Source organism: Agelaius tricolor, unplaced genomic scaffold (genome assembly GCF_023055355.1).
Source record: "Agelaius tricolor isolate 1412-34295 unplaced genomic scaffold, bAgeTri1.0.p SCAF_19, whole genome shotgun sequence".
NCBI classification, from domain to species: Eukaryota; Metazoa; Chordata; class Aves; order Passeriformes; family Icteridae; genus Agelaius; species Agelaius tricolor.
This window is the reverse complement of record NW_027269279.1, coordinates 8,839,962-8,857,088: the sequence shown is the minus strand read 5'-3', so window position 1 is coordinate 8,857,088 and position 17,127 is coordinate 8,839,962. Positions and strand designations below refer to the sequence as shown.

The window sequence follows — 17,127 nt, the reverse complement described above, 5'->3', positions numbered from 1 at the left end:
GCGCTCACAGCTAACTTTGGAATAGTCTCCACTAGTGGAGAGGGAGCATTTTCCATGCCCGTATTTGCCAAAACTATTTGCTTGACTTTGAAACCTTCCCACATGCCTCGACACAGATGGGTGAAAGGATTGTTTTTCCTTTTTGAGTCACACAGCGTTTGTGGACTGCTGTTCCTGCCAAAAAATTCCTCTGAAACTTCTAGAAAGGCAGCTCTGCTCTCTGTGAGAGCTCTTTGCTGGCTGGCTGCTTGCAGGAGCCCACGTGGAGCTCCCAGGTGTTTGTGGCACCCAGGCAGGGCTGGCAGGGCTGTCCTACCTTGCAGCATGCTCCTGTAGGCTGTGTCAGCGATGGCATAGATGTGGGGGGGCATCTCGTGCCTCTTCTTGCCCTTGTACATGTCAATGATCTTCTCTGAGTAGATGGGCAGCTGCTTGTAGGGGTTGATCACAACGCAGAAGAGACCCGAGTAAGTCTGCAAGGGAATTCAGATAAAAGCTGGGTTTAACATCGCCATGTGCCATGTCCAGGCTGGGAAACACAGGCATGAGCTGCAGGGAATTAGTGGGATTTCAGCAGCAGTGCTCCTTTGTGTTCTGCCCAGGGTAACAAAGGAAGCAGATTTTCTGAATGTATGTGCATGGGTGGTTTCTAAGTGCACAAATCATTATTGCTAAAAAGTGAGCTGCTGGAAAGTAGGTGAATTCAGTCATCTGTAGGAACACCGTGACCTGATGTTAGAGCTCCTTAACTTCAGTTATTTTCAGTACATAATCCATACCCTTATCACACATAAGAGTATGGTGATAACTGTAATAATTAATATTTATATGTGTATTTTTTTACCAGAATGATATAAATAACTGCTCAGGTAGGCACCAAATGTTGTAAACTGAAATCCTAGGTAAGAAGCTTGAAGGGTTTTTTTAGAAAAAGCTTCCATGAACACCACGTAATACTGGTGATTGATGAGAGTCCTTAAATAAAATTGCTCAAGTTCCAAATAGATGCCTTGAGAGACTAACCATGCCTTCACGGCATGACTATTTCTGCAGGAAACATCAGGAAAAATGTGGTTTGTTTAAAATTTAATGGAGGTATTAATATAAAAATAAATACATAAACAGGAATAGTGGCTGCCAGCTGATAGGTGTTCATCCATTCTGTCTTGGGTATTTATTTATTTATTTATTTAAAAATTTCCTTTATTTCAAAATATTCCAGCTCTTGACCTGGACCAGAAGTAATACCATACAATACTAGATGAAGAGCCATATTTCACAAACAGTTGCTAAAAGAAATTTATAAGGGTATTTAATTTAATAAAATTTCAACCCCCAAAATAAAACAATAAAACAAAAAAACCAAAACCAACAAACACCCAAGTCATGAGAACATAATTCTCATATTAGGAGAGAGTATCTCACATAGGCAGGAGTATTGCGATATTTAAACTGGCCTATGGAAAAAAGAAATAATGAAACTGTGCTGTTTCTGATATAGTCAGAAGTGGTTTGTTTGGTTTTTTTAAAAAATATTTATTGTTGTTAATTTGATTTTGTAGCCGTGTGTGAGAAGCAGAGCGCTGGGAGTGCCACGCTGAGCCCGGGGCTGTGTCCCAGCATGGCCGGAGCTGTCGCTGCTCCCCGGGTGCAGGGATTTCCCTGTCCTGACCATAATAGGGCACGGCCCGGCACGGCCCGGCACAGCCAGCACTTTATATGGTATCAGCACCAGGGCCCGGGCCTGGCACGGCACGGCCCGGCTGCAGGCAGCGACAGCTTGGCCTGGGCCTGTGGGAGCCCCGCCCAGGAAAACCCCGCTCAAATCCCCCACACCGGGTCTCTGCATCACCAGGCTGGCCCAGGAAAACCCGGCTCAAATCCCCCACGCCGGGTCTCTGCATCACCAGGCTGGCCCAGGAAAACCCGGCTCAAATCCCCCACGCCGGGTCTCTGCATCACCAGGCTGGCCCAAGAAAACCTGGCTCAAATCCCCCACGCCGGGTCTCTGCATCACCAGGCTGGCCCAGGAAAACCCAGCTCAGGGTCTCAGCATTGCCAGACTGAGCCCAGGAAAACCTAGCTCAGATCCCCTCTGGGTCTCAGCATAACCAGACTGGCCCAAGAAAACCCAGCTCAAATCCCTGCCGGGTCTCAGTATCACCAGCCCAGCCCAGGAAAACCCAGCTCAAATCCCTGTTGGGTCTCAGCATCCCCAGCCCAGCCCAGGAAAACCCGGCTCAAATCCCCTCTGGGTCTCAGCATCCCCAGCCCAGCCCAGGAAAACCCAGCTCAAATCCTCTCTGGGTCTCAGTATCACCAGTCCGGCCCAGGAAAACCCGGCTCAAATCCCTGTTGGGTCTCAGAATCCCCAGGCTGAGCCCCTCGGTGGGGAATGGCTGGGCTGGATTTTCATTGGGATGTCAGAATGAAACCATGCTGCTCATGTCAAAATGAGTTTTAGTGTTGCCAGGGTAACACACCTAAAAAGTGACAGTTTATCCTAGAATGGCCAGCAAGACCCTAACGAAAAGGACAGCAAGGCATTTTTAGTAGTATAAATAGATTTACTGTACACACTCAACTAATCATCCCCACCCAAGTAAAAAATTAGGAGAGGAAATTAGGGAAATTATTTAGGCCTCCCTTCCCTGAGATTTTGAGGCATTTCCTGCCTTGCCACATGCAGGGCTGTTTGCACACCCAGGCACACAGTAACACAGCTTTAAAGAGCTAATTTTGAGGCACAAGAAGCAGGCTGTTAAGGCAGAGCAAAAGCTGGAGCTGATGAAGTTCAAGAATCCTCATTTCTAACTGGACTGTGATCTCCTCAGGAGATTTAATGAAGCCCTCTTCATTAAATGAAGCCCTCTTCACCTCAGGAAATTTAATGAAGCCCTCTTATTTTGGCTGATTGTAGCTCTAGGTATATGCTTTGCAAGGATTTGGGGGAGCTGGATTAATATAGATGATATTTTGACATGGCCAAGTGTGTGATGGAAAGTGGGGACACTGAAGCTTCCATGCCTTAAATCCTTCTCTCTGGGCACAGCCTGTCTAGAGAGGGGCTGAATCTCTCCCCAGAGGGTCTGGAGGAAGAACATAACCTGAAATATCTTAGGGATACTTCCATGGGAGTGCTGAGCTTGGGTGTCCCTCAGATTGCTGCTGCTGGGTATTTACAAGAGACTGGCACAAACACACATCTGCATTGTAAATATCTAGGTTTGGGCAGAAGAGTCCAACTCAGTTCCAACATGCTTATTTAGCTTTAGGTACCAAAGACAGCATTAACATTTCACTGTTAAGTGAAGACTGAACAAGTAGTGCCTATGAATGCAAGGAATTTGATTCTACTCTCAAATCCACTGAAGTTGCATTGCTGTGTTTTTCATGCCTATAGTATAATTTTTGGTGTAATTTGTGTGTGGATAAAGCAGATTCTTTTTGTTCTGAGCAATGTGAAACATGGCTTAGTGGCTCATGTTTCTTCTTGCCCTTCTATCTTAATTATCTGTGATGAAGCAAAAGGCCAGGGTGTTTTTCTAGTGTGCAGTTACCCACTGAACTTCTGCACTGAATCTTTTTATTTAACAATATTTAATGTAAATGCAAGGGGGGAATGATTTCTTTTCCAGCTGGATTTATTATTTTTATTTAGCAGATTTGGGAATCCCCATTTGCATCAGTGATGCTCTGGAGAGAAAAATGCTGAGGTCATGTTTTCTTTGAATATGTGAGACTCCAAGGGATGCAAATTAGGCAACACATGGCAAAGTCAGGAGATGGTTGTTTACAGTTAGTTTTGCAAGTGGGTGAGACTCAAATTCTGTTTAGATGCCCCCTCTGTTTTTAAAAAGGTATGGCAGCATCTACTAGGGCAGCACTGTATAAAGCTGGGCAGTTTCAAGCAGGTTTTACATACTGAAAATACAAATAACTTGCACTACAAGTCAAATTAATGTCTTTGAAACTTTTACCATCTTAAAATTTAGTCTCTTGAGAAAGAAAACTTAATTTCAGATACACTTCCATTTTTGCCTCCATGAAGAACTCTTTGATTTCTAATTGCATTATCCATTATTGGAAATTAATTTCCTCTTTCTGTAGAAAATGAAAATTCCAAAAAGTAAACATAATGGAAATCCTGGAACAGCTATGCAGAGTGTTGCTGAAAACAACAACAAATACCCAATCCTCCATTTTATCCCACTAACCTTCTCATTCTTTTAATTCTTGCAACAATGCAGAACACGTTCAGAAAAAGTCTATTTTAATCATTAAGGCTGCATGTTCTGATATAATAGCACGTGGGTCCACGTGTTCACCTGCAAACCTAAAATCCAACAAATTCAAATAATGAAAAGATGGGAACTCTAGCTTCTTTCAGGAACTTGACAATGTGCATTTGAGTACATTCCCGAAGGAAGGATCTTGAGCTTAGCTCTTTGAAGTTACACATAACAAGTAAGCAGTTTCTTTGTTGGAGTCCATATAACTATCTTACTTTTTGCTTAATTCCCTGCTTTCTAATTTAGCATTTCTCATAATAAGACCTTGACTACTGTTTCTACTTAAGCTCTGTACTTTCTTTCACTCATCGGTAGTCTGCCATGCAACTAAAATTTTCATAGACTGAAACTGTAGATAACTTCTGCAGCACAGCAGAGGGATCCTTCATGTAAAATCAAAGATAACAGCTAAATTCCTTGGAAAAGTTTTAGGCTTTCTTACTGTGCTGTTTGCTGTTGATGTAGATAGATTACAGGGTAATCAATATCAAAATATTGTTGTGTTAATGTACTTGTGAAAACTGAAAGACAGAATAATATAATATAATTTGTCATAACTCACATGAACATAGACAAATTATAATTTGTCCAGGCTTGTCTGATCTGTAACTTGATCAACATGAGGGACAATAAGGTTTAGTGGATGCCTGACTTTGCTTCAGTGACACACTGGTACATGCAAGTACTCTTGCCTGAATTCCAGTGGTTTATCCCTTTATCTACACCTAAGGTTTAACTCCAGCACCACCAAACCAGAACTCTTCAGCTGCCTTTCAGTTTTACCTGGGTTTTGCGTGAGTAAAACTGCATGATTTGCCTTTTCTGTGTGCTCTTTTTGCAAGTTACTGGAAAATTGTTTAGGTTTACATTGAATTAATTTAAAAGTCCCTCTCAATTTTTTTTCCCCAGGACTCAGATTTTGCTCCCCTATCAGAGAGTACTTTCCAAGCCAACTATATTCTTTTGGAATCTGTAAATTTTGTGGAAGAAACCTTCATATGTTTTAATTTAGTTAAGTAATGTAGCAATTATCAAAGAAGCAGGAGAATCATGGGGAATAAAGTGGATTTGGAACATTTTTGGGTTAGGATGCCATTGCTGGGGGTTAGTAGTTGCATGGCAGTGTTACACAAGGCCTTTATCCCAGATAGGGGCTGGGATCCACCTCGCTGTCCATGGGATGTGGTCACATGCAATGGGAAATGCTCTGTGTGTGTTTGGGTCTACTCACATAAATTAGACCTGAGAAGTATCTCTCCCTTAGATTGTGCAGCACTGAAGCTTCATTGAGGCAAGTCAGCTCTGCCATGTCCTCCACTTTGGAGAACTTTGGAGGGTTCATCTTCTGGATGTCATCCTTGCTCAGTGTCACTTTCTTTCCATTTTCTGCCAGTTCAACTACCACCTCATCCCCTTTCTCTTCCTTGATACTTGCTGCTTCAAATCCATGTTTCTCTGATGGAATCCAAACCAGTTTCTTTGCTGACCAGTCAGCCTGGGCAAGTGGGTTGTTGATGAAGTTTTTGTCCACAAAGAGGAATTTCTCATCATCGCTGAGAGGTTTTTGAGCCATTTTGACTCAGCAGACACCTGTTGAGGAAGCAAAATATTCTGCTTTAAAGGGATAAAGGAAAGCAAATGTGGAACTGTTCCAGACAAAACACATTTGTCAAATCTGCCATGCAGTAGGTCCAAAGCACTATAGGTCCTGTGTCATATCTCATATTTCCACATGGATACTTAGTGCCTGTGCAATGAGACAGTCAGAACTGCACCAGGGCCACCAGATGAACTCCTTCCTGCAGCCTCAGCTCTTGCCCATCACCAAGTTAATTAAATTCAGACAAACACAAAATTTCCAATCAGCCAAATGCTGCTGGGTGCATACTGAAATATCAGTGCAATAATGAAATAAACAGTAGAAGGATGATCCCCAGGCTGTGTTCCAGCAAGGACAGAAATGAACCTTTCTTGCAAAGGACTATTTCCAATCACTTAATAATTTTTAATTTGGAGAAGAGTAAGATTAAGACAAGGTCAACAGAAAAAGCAGAAAAATGATGTTGTTGTCAAAATGCTGGTGAAGTAGAAGTAATATAGAGTTAGCCCCTCCCCATGGGCCAGACAGTAGGAGCTGATCATTTCTGAAGGGTAAATGTCTATGACATGAGAGAGAGAAGAAATGAAACAAGCCTGGAATTGCCTCAGCTAAAAGATACTCTGGACTCTGACTGGAGGGATGATGCAGCTCTGCCATGCAGTTGCACAGGGATAAAGTAGCTGGGTGTATCTGCCCCATAGGTGAGAGCCAGGGGGGAGTTTAGGCTGCTTTGCATGGTGCTGAGACAGCAGGGAGCTGCTCTCCTGCTCTGCCACTGAAGTTTGGATGTGGCTGCAAGATCACTGCTGATAGTGCTGGAGCTTTGTAAGTGCTCTGCTCTATCCCGTGGGGGCACAGGTCTAAATGCAGCAAGGAGTACACAGAGGATTTGTGGTTTGCTCCAGGGCAGAAAGAGTGTGCTGGTTGGGAAACATGCTGTGCAGTGGAGCAGAGAGGAGAGCTGGGGAGGAGCTAAAATAGTGTGTGCCCAAGAAAAACATCTCTAGGAGATAGAGGCTGTTTCATTTCCTTATTGAGAATGAGTTTAATATTTACAGCATTCAAAAAAACATGAATCTGGAGGGAGCTTGGAGAACTGGCTGCTAAAGATGTCAGCAGTCAACCCATAAGCAGGACAATATTTGTAAGGACCAAGCTCTGTGGTATGTAGCCAAATGGACACACTGTGCTCTGGGAGTACCAGAGCTTGCTTTCCAAATATTTGTCCCTGAAGCCTTCCCACAGATTAAGGTTTTTATGCAATGCCACACTGTATGAGGGGTCTGAGAAGGAAACATGGATCATGTGGAAGGTGACATAAAGCTTAAAGACAAAACTAGGATTCTTAGAGGTGCCTAAGAAGGTTAGGTGATATCCCACTGAAATCCAGTGGAAATTAGATGCCCCAGCTCTTTTAAACTCCTGCGACAATTGTCTTGTCTTAAAAAAAAACCCAAAAAACCCCAAAAACCAAAAAGGCAAAAAGCAAAATGTGCTTGCTCTAGAGCCTTGCCTGGAAATCCCAAAGAGGAAAATTTGCCCAGAAAATCCATGAAGGTGCAATGTGTGAGGGAGAGCCTGTGCACTGCCCTGGCCCCTGAGCAGTGCTCCCCGCTGTCGAGGCCCTGCCAGGGAGCATCTGTAGGATGTGTCCCTCTGCTCGCTCCCAGGAGATTCTTGGAAGAGAGAGCAAGAGGAAACTATTTGACCTCTGTGTGGATTAAGGCAGAAAATGCTCCCTGGCTGCCAAGAGGGCTGGTAGAGCTGCACAGTTCCAATAATGGAGATGGTATTCTCTCCTGCTGAGCTCTCCAGCTGGCGGCTGCAGGGGGAAGCTGCTCACAGGGGAGCCATGGAAGCTCTGCCCATCCCAGAGCTGCAGCTCACAGGGGAGCCATGGAAGCTCTGCCCATCCCAGAGCTGCAGCTCACAGGGCTCAGGGAGCAGCAGGGGCTGCCCTGGCCTCTCCCACTGCTGTGGCAACAGGCAAGGCTTGTTCTCCACCCCACTGCCCCAGCAGCATGGAAGGAGCTGCTGCAGCAGTGGAGACAGGGATTTCAGCCCATCCTATGGCCAGAAGAGAGCTCCATGGCCATGCTGAAGCAGCAGAAAGGTTGGATAGTGCTGCCTGAGGCTAAATGCCAGGTGACAGCACTTTTATATCAATAGGAATTAGGTACTGCTCTCAGAAAAACCAAAGCTGAGCTTCATGGGGTAAAATCCTGCTGTTCTGAGGCTGCTCACAGAAAATGATGATGGAAATCAAACTGCCAAATCATCCTGACCATCCACCTCAAAAACCCAACCATAGCTAAAACTGTTGGCCTGTTACAAAGCATGTCACAGTGGGACATGCCAGAGGTTCGTCTGTTCTGTGGCCCAAGGACCAAGGAAAGGTTTGTTTCTTTGTTACAGGCTAAGTCAATAACACCTTCCACAGATTCTAGCATGAAACTCAGAGCTGGTCTGTCTGTATTTGACTATGTTCTCCTACTTCTTCTGTATGTACAGGTGCAGAAAGTTTTAAATTCAATCTTTTTCAAAGCAAGATCCATTTGGAAGGTATATAAGAAGAAAGAACTGCAGAACTTGGAAATACAGATTCTTGTTCCCTAGATCCAAACACTAGGACTAGTTTGAATATGGTAAGAATAGATCCCCTACAAGAACTGGTGAATAGACAGTCTGAACTTGATCCCAGAACTACTGTGAAACACAATGAGAAGAAAACATGGATTTATGTGAAAAGAACTTTTCATGACTGAACCTCTGGAATCTAAGGATAAAGTTTTAGCAGCTTCTGACTATCACTGCAGAAAAAAAAAGGAAATGCAGTTATGAAGTGTAGATTAATGGCTATTAATAATTGAATTTATTTATTAATGTGCACTATTCATTTTCATTATAAAGGAAGGTCTTCCATCTGAATGAAAAGGGTAGAATATAAGCTCCATAAACTCAACTAAATTTGTCCTAGTGAGGATAATGAGCTGCTAATGAGATGCTGAAGCTTTCTGATTAATAATTGGCACTATATCTTCTGGTCCATCTCTGATCAAGACTGCACTGATTGATCCTGGGAGTATGGGCCAAGGGGAGAGGCTCCTTTCAGCCTGCTAACCTTCCCTGGGAAGGCACAATTCACCCCATTGCCAGTTCCTGGGTTTCACCCTCAGGCCTGGCTGAGAGAAATGGAGACCCTAGTCCATGTGCAAGAGGTGGCAGGAGGTTCTCAGCCATTTAGCCCAAATCATGTACAAGAGCATACACTTTATACCCAGAGGTGATTTATCCTGAGGGTGGGAGGAAGAAAAGCAATCACAAAAATACTATTGATGTGAAGTTTTGCCTTAGAATTGTGCTAAATTACACCTAAACTGATCCATTTGTTGTACTTGTCTAACACACAAACATACATGGATACTTCTACAGCTGTTCCTCTGTCTGCTGTCCCACTATGGAGATATCTGCCTGACCTTCACTGTCCTTTCTCTTTCCATGTTAATGACAGAAGCTGAATGCTGTCTCTATAACTAGTTTATCCTGAGTATATTATTTCAAGAATGAAATATAAATATTCCCAGGAAGTTCACTTTAATTAAAAGGTTATTGGCCAAGCAGAATTGCCTCCTGAGTCAGAGCTTGGAGGGACTGCTTTTCCCCTAAGGAAAAGATAAAGGACACTTCTCTCTTCCTCTGCAGGATGTGCATGTCAATATAAAGCCTTATCACATCTGTACAGGGAATAATTATTGCAACAGAAGAACACAGAAACAATTATTTTAAAAAACCAAGTCCTGCTCTCAGGAGTAGTTTCTGATGGAGAAGTGTAGCAGTAACCTGCTCTTGACTCTGCATTTCTGGGCTACAGTAATTCTTGTCTATGATCTTGCCAGTTTCCTTATCTTTTACTTTCCCAGTACGTAACTGAATCATCCAACTGAGCACTGCTTGGAAAAAAAGATAATCAAAAGATAATCTAGGGGTGAATCCTAACCTTGTGACCTTCATTTAGGAATGGAATTCCCCAGCATTGGCAGCTTTATCACGAGCACTGCTATCAATCTCTCCTGGCCTTTCACCTTTTTTTGGTAATGCATTCTCCATATGCTTCAATCAAATTCTCTGTAAGTGCCTCATTTTATAATAAAGTCATCTCACCTTTTTAATGTGATTTACTACATAACTCTGACTAAACACTTGATTAATTTTCTAATTTTCAAAAGAAATTTGCCCTAGTTATTGCCAGTGTTATAAACTGTAAAAATCAGAAAAGAAGGGAAAAAAAGGGCTAGATTCCCTTTATCTGGAAAATACCAACTATTTCAAATTCTGATAATGTCATTCTATTAACTAAATAAAATTCTGTATATTGATTATAATTCACAAATAATCCATAATTTAACTGGATTTTGTACAAATTGGAAAGCTGTCTCTAGCTCTTGGCTTCTCCTGAAATTAACATACTTAAAAGCCATCAGATCTGCAGCTAATAAGTCTCTGTGATTTCCAAAGCATTGGGATCTCTGCATACATCCCCACGCTGCCTTTTATGGAGATGTTCTGCTCAATACTCCCCGTTCCACAAAAATGTAATGATAACAAATTCAAAACAAATACCTTTTAGGGACTAGTGTGTCAATTGCAAATGAGATAATAAAATTCATTGTTTACATCCAAGCGAACACGGCCAGGGCAGAACTGGGCACTAAACTGAAGTGACAACTTAATCAGAGCTTTGCTCTTGGGGGGTTCATCAGCTCAGCCCTGCCTGAGAGGCTGGAGGGAAGGGGGGACTTGGGCAGTTCAGCCACTCAGTCCATCCAGACAATCCTGCTGCAAACTACCTGCCAGGGCAAAGCTGGGAGTGAAGGACAAGGTGGGCTTGTCTTTCAACAAGTGTAGTTTAGAAAAGGTTTGACTAATATGGATGTATTAGATAATGACAAGCCTTCTGATTTCTCTTATATTGAAAATATCTCATGAGGCTTTTTAATTATGCAAACATATATGCCTTTCACATAAATATCAGCATTTTTATAGGTGTGCATGCACACAGACACAGACACACACACATATAGGTAAGAGAAGCCCGTGAGCTTGTGGGATGGTGCTGAAGCTGCTTTCTGCACTGCCATCTACTGTCGTTTTAATTTACTAACGGGATTTTCTTAGAAGAAGTTTGTTGCTTTATTTTCCATTTTAAAAAAAAGGCATGTCACCTTTGAAATTACTGTAGTTCAGTAAATTGTCAGATTATTTTTGCTTCAAATTCGTTCCCAGCATATTAAAAACATATGTATGTAATGCTGAGGCATTTATGTAAAAGTAATTCTAATTTTTAAGCATTTATCCTCTTTACAGAACAAGTTACTGATGAACTGATTATTTTATTTGGTTGCACTTTCTTTCAGCAGTCCTTTATTAGGAATGAGAGGTTAGGAACCTCAGCAGCTCAGGTTTTGCATTCCCAAATGCCCAAGTGATGGTTACCTGCAGCAGCTGCCAGGACCACCTGCACTGCCCTGCACCTTGTGGACTCCTTCCCTTTCTGGTGTCTTTCTGGTGTCTTTCAGGCCCGACCCAGCAACAGCAGTGTGAGCAGTGACCTGAGGCAAGCTAGAACACCTGTGCCCACTGTCAGCATGCACAGTCCCTATGCATTTTAAGCAGAACCCAAGCATTAACACAAACCAGGACGAATCGCCCTAGCACATCTGAGAGGTCTGTTCCCATCCCCAGGTTAATGCTCTGGATGTGTTTGCAGAGCAGAGTTAACTTGGCAGAGTCTCCCTCCCAGAGCCCCCAGCCCTGTCCCCAGCAGGGACCTGGCCCCCCTGGTACTCACAGGTGTCCAATGGGGGGAGCAGAGTGAGTTGCAGATACAGCCAGCAGCCGGGACAGCCCAGTCCTTGCTGCCTTTGCAGCCTCCCTATATAGAGGAGGAGAATCTTGTCAGTGGGGAGGGGCCCTGGAAACCACGTCCTGCTGGAAAATCCTTTTGGTACCTGGCTTAAAAAGCACAGCCTGAGCCAAGGAGCTCGCTCCCAGCAGGGCCTAACCCTGGGCTGTGGCCCCTGCCCTGAACCACTTTTTAGGGAAGCAAGCTGGTTCTGCCTTTCAAAAAGATGTATGAAAGGGGTGCCCCTAAATCACAGCTTCAGGGTTTCATCCTTTTTCCCTGCTGTTTGACAAAGCAGATGGACCTTTAACTCCTTCCTGCCCTGGCAGTCTCTCTGCCCCTCATGGCCCTGTGCCTAGAAGGGCAAAGGACAGGTCATGGCCCATGTGGCACAGGATGTTTCCTACCCACTGTCAGTGCATTTTGTTGGAGCTAAGTCTCTGAGTTCAGGGGTTGCTTGGGCAAAGAGGGTTATTCCTAACACAGCAAGACTGTGGCTCTGGGTCTCCCTGTGTTTATGTGACATTTGGAGCCTGGGGCTGGTTTAAGCCTCCTTTGCCCCTGGGAAATGAGAGGGTTGTTTGCCACCTTCCCGGTGGATTTGCAATTCAGTGTGCAGCTGTGTGCAGCTCAGTTCCTGAGAAAGGACTGTAAATACTTGTTCATATTTAAGAAATACGTAGAAATACCTCCCTGTGCCCGTAAATGTAAAAGAGAAGTGGTGAAGAGCTGGGGGGGCACACACAGAACAGGGAGCAGGCACCGTGTGCTGGCAGCGAGAGCAGGACAGGCTGCTGGGAGCCAGACCTGCAGGGGTTAGGGACTGCTCTGGTCCTCATCAAACCTTCCTCACACCCCCCAAACCTTCAGTCCCAGCTGTCCCCCCTCCTTCCTCCCCTAGTAGCCAACAGCCTTGTGCAGTAGGACCTGTGGATGGAGATATCCCAAAAAGGGAAAGCTAGGATCCTCTAGGAATTCCCATCAACGTGCCAAATACAAAATACCGAAACAACCCCCTCTCAGCAACAGACTAAATATGGTGTATACCCAAAGGATCAGAGCACAGGCCTGAGTGAAATTATTTCTCTTAACATCAACAGCTCTGTCTTCTCTGGAAAATAAACCCTCCTGGGGAAGATGGATAGCACTCATATTGGTCTCATCATCTTAAAAAAATACCTATGAGGGGAGGCTGGGCTGAAAACCTCTGCTGTCACTGGGTCAGGAACTTGCAGGTGTGATAGACCTGTCGCCCCTTCTTCTAGTTCTGGCCAGTGGTGAAAAAATTTGGACAAAGAGGAGAGAGGGAAAGAGCCCTGGGGTTTCTGCTCTGCAACATTTCAGAGGCAGGGCCAAGTTTGGGCCTCAGCTGGAGAAGACCAGATTTGCCAGGGCAGTGACACAGTCCCGGAGGTCACAGACTGTCCTGCCAGAGGAAGGGCTGGTGTCTGCAGAGGTGTGGGGCTGCCACAGACCATGCAGAGCCTTCCAGGACCCAGCAGCGCCATATCAGACCTGTGCATGTGTGACTTTGCTGGAGCAAAGCCAGGGAAATGATCACCATCACATAAATCCAAGAAACTTGTCCTTGTTAGCCGAATGTTCCTCACAGGGCAGGGTAGTTCTTCCTATCTTACTTTTTTCCCCTGCAGTTTCTTGATTGCAAACTTAGCTTTTCATTAGAAACACAATGAAATGCAAGGGAATCCTCTGAAAAGTATGATCATTTTAACATTCATCAAAGTTATTCTAAGAAGTTCCTTTTAAACACATGCAGCTGTTTCACAAAAGCAGACACATTATAATAGTAGCTTAAAAAGGAGTGGAAATTATTCTGGCTGGTCTGCAAACCCCTGCACACGCAGGCTTGCTGCCCGAGGAGGGAGTTGAACAGCAGCAGTGCTGGAGGGTGATATATGATGTGACATTAAACGGAGCTGGAAAGTCCAAAAAAATATTACTGCTTACTGCTGGGACTGAAAGAGTTTCACTCTCAAACCATGTGGGGTAGGAATTGATGAGTATAAGCATGGCTTCCACCCTTCACTTAAAAGCTAATGTAAGAATATACTAATCTGACAGCCTGCCTGGGGGTTCCTGAAAGTTGTGGTGGTTGCTTTAAACCAAAATTGCCTCAAAATTCAAGCTGTGGATTTCCAGACGATGATGAGTTTGTGACAAGAAAATAAGCTTTGTTTAAACCCCTTGATTTGTTGATTTATTTGTTTTAATTACTTTTCTAGAAAAAAAAATGAAGTATTAAGCAGCCTACCCTTAAATATCTCCTTACTGAATTTGCACTGTAAATATTATACTCGGGGGAAAGGAAAGAGGACCCAAGAAGGAAAGAAAGAAACTTTTAGCTGCCTTACCATGATGTAACCTGAACACAAGAGAGGGGAAAAAAGAAAAGCACAGATGGTGATGTTAGTTTGTTAAATAAAGCATCAGGTAAGCAATTTTTGTTTTGTTTAAAAATGTTTTTACTCAAGTTTTACCAACCATGTTTCTCTAAGATGACAAATGTAATTAGAACAGGTAATTGTACTGGTGGATTACCCCCTGTGTCAAGCTGTGCCCTTGCAACAGGAGGGACAGTTTGTGCCCAAGCCAGGACAATCAGTCTTGAGAACAGCCTGATGAGGGAACACACTCACCAACTGCTTGGTGTTTGTGCTTCTCGCTGCTGCAGGTGTCAGGTGAAGTGTGTGAAGTGCACAGAGCAGGTCAGAATCAGCTGCTGCTGAAAGGGTGTGTTTGCAAGTGTGAACGAACCTTTTGGGGTTTCTTTTCCTAAAGGTGATTACCCAAGGCTAATCAGTCCTCCGGAAAACCGATCCAGTGACACCGAGATCGGGAGCCTGACATGAGGGTGCTCAGGAAGGAAAATGTAACTGACCCCTCAGGGGGAGCTGATAAAGCTTCAAAAAAATCTCCTCTGCAGGACAGAAACTAAACCCTCTGAAACAGCATGGCTGCCCTGCAGTCAAGAGACACAGTTTGCTCTCCTTCGAGGGGAGAGCAAAAATTTGGTCTTGAAGAATTTTTTATTTTTAAATCTTGTGGGTTAAGTTCTTCCAAAGTGCTTTCCAGATCTGATATCCACACCAGACTTCACTGGCTCCTTGTCACCTTCACTTGTGATAATGTGCTTAGACAACAAACAGCCTCTTTTAATGGCATTCTCTCCATAACGCTCTTGGTTAATGTTCAATCTCCAACAAAACTCACAAATGCATTTTGCTATTTAAAGACCCTAAACTTCTTTATGCTTGTATCTTTTTTTTTTTCATTTTCTGTTGTCAGTAGAAAGAACAAGGGCAGTTAATACAAGACATCCCAGGCTGTAATTATGCAACTTCTGAAGTTAAGAAAATAATTTTTGTGTATGCTCACCTAGGTGGCAATTTCTTCTAAAACCTGAACCTGTGACTCTAGGACTGTGAAATATTTTGATCTAAATATTGATCTCACCTTAAAATTTTATGGAATAGTAAGTGCATCCGTGTGGGAAAGATTTTGCAATTCCTTTTCACCCAGTAACAAGGCAGGCAGGCAGAGGACTTGCTGTATGTCAGCATCTTGAAAGATCCTCTCATATTTCATGGACTGACAAGATAAATGCTAGATGATTAATAATATTATTAGACCAGTATGTTTTCATAGACATATTTCAAAGCTTTGTTGTAAATAAACATCACTGGAAATACATTTTAATTTGCCTTTAGTTTGCTTGTACAATGATTATACTTTGAAACAAGAGATTGTTTCTAACCCCCAGATGTGGGCTGTGAGGGTATTGGAGGATTAGATGAAATTCAAGTTACACCCAGAGCAAACAGACCAAATTCACCCACTGTCCAACACATTGTCTGCACAATGGGTGAATCCCCAGAGAGAAGAGTCCAAAGATTCCCTTTGTTTCAAATGTATTTTGCCTCTGATTTCAGACATATATCTTGTTTCTCTGGGCAACTACAGACAGAACAAGAGGACACAGTCTCAAGCTGTGCCAAGGGAGATACAGGCTAGAATTAAGGAGGAAGTTTTTCACAGAAGGAGTGGTCAATACTGGAATCATCTACCCAGGGAGGTGGTGGAGCCACCATCCCTCGATGTGTCTAAAAAAAGACTGGATGTGGCACTTGGTGCCATGGTCTAGCTGAGGTGTTAGAACATGGGTTGGACTCAATGATCTTAAAGGTCTCTTCCAACCTAGAAATTCTGTGATTCTGTGATCTTTACCTCAAAGCTCAGTGAAGGATGCCCTTGTAGCAGCCTCTGCTTTCCTGACTGTGGAGAGAGAGGAGCCTGCTGAGCTGTGTGCTTGGGAAAGGACAGGTACCAAACATCCCTTTGTCTTCTTCAGCCTGGGCAAATTTTTTTTAAATTTCTACCACCAAAAATTTCCCAGGGAGCTCCATGGCACCTGGGCAGCATCTGAATGATCTATGGTGGGAAGACAGAAAGCAGAAGCAGAGGCTTTGCTTACACTGAAACATTTACATAGCAGAGAAGGTTTGAGCTTTTGTGTTTTCAGAGCCTTTTTCTTTGCCCTTAGAAAGACAATTCAGAATCCAAATACACATAAAAATTTGATCCACTGCTTCATGGAAAAACACAGGTCTAGCACTGAACTTCCAGAAAATCAAATGAAAAATTCAGGGATGGCTCTTCAGCCCAGCAGCTGCAAGTGACAGAGGTGTGAGCACAGAGCACACAGAGATTGCCTTGCCTGATCCAGTGGTCAGCTGCCACTGCTGCAGGGGACTTAGAGATGGATTTGATTGAGGTTTATTTGCAAACACACGTCCTCCCCTCCTGGCAGCACTCCTGAGGCACTCACAAATCAGCCAAGGAGGAGCTGCCAGCACTGCCAGTCACACGGAGGAGATGAGCTCACTGCTGAGGCTCAGATGGAACTGCAGCCTCTCTGCAATCCCACATCACAGTACAGGCTGCTAGAGAAATAAAAAGTATCCCTGCAGTGCTAACTGGGTCAAATCAAGATAAAGGCAAAATTTCACAGTGTGAAATTCACAACTTGGGGTCCTTCACAAACTGCAGGTTCTCCTCCTCTCTTCCCCCCCTCCAGGGTGCCATTTATCTAACAATAAAGGTTTTTAAGGACCTGACTCTAGAGATTTATTTATACAAAACTCCTTTCAGTACCACTGGATATATTTCAAATTTATGCATTTTGTTAAAATGAGAAGAGAAAAAAATAGATGTTATTTTTTATGTATCCCTGCAAGTTTGGCTTTTAAAATAAATTACCATTTCAAAACATGTAAATACCTCAGCTAAAAAAGAGTTCTGGGAATCAGTAATCT

General features: G+C 43.6%; 1 protein-coding gene across 1 annotated transcript in view; it reads right to left on the bottom strand.

Moving 5' to 3' along the window:
- Nucleotides 1-11,791, bottom strand: part of MYH11 (myosin heavy chain 11) — a 53,688-nt gene extending 41,897 nt beyond the window's left edge. The window contains exons 1-3 of the mRNA XM_071444167.1: nt 11,741-11,791; nt 5,524-5,882; nt 317-473 (exon numbers count right to left, since the gene is read on the bottom strand). Coding sequence (XP_071300268.1) covers nt 317-473; nt 5,524-5,865 — 499 coding nt within the window. The 5' untranslated portion in view covers nt 5,866-5,882; nt 11,741-11,791. The remainder of the gene's footprint in view (nt 1-316; nt 474-5,523; nt 5,883-11,740) is intronic.
- Nucleotides 11,792-17,127: the final 5,336 nt, after the last annotated feature.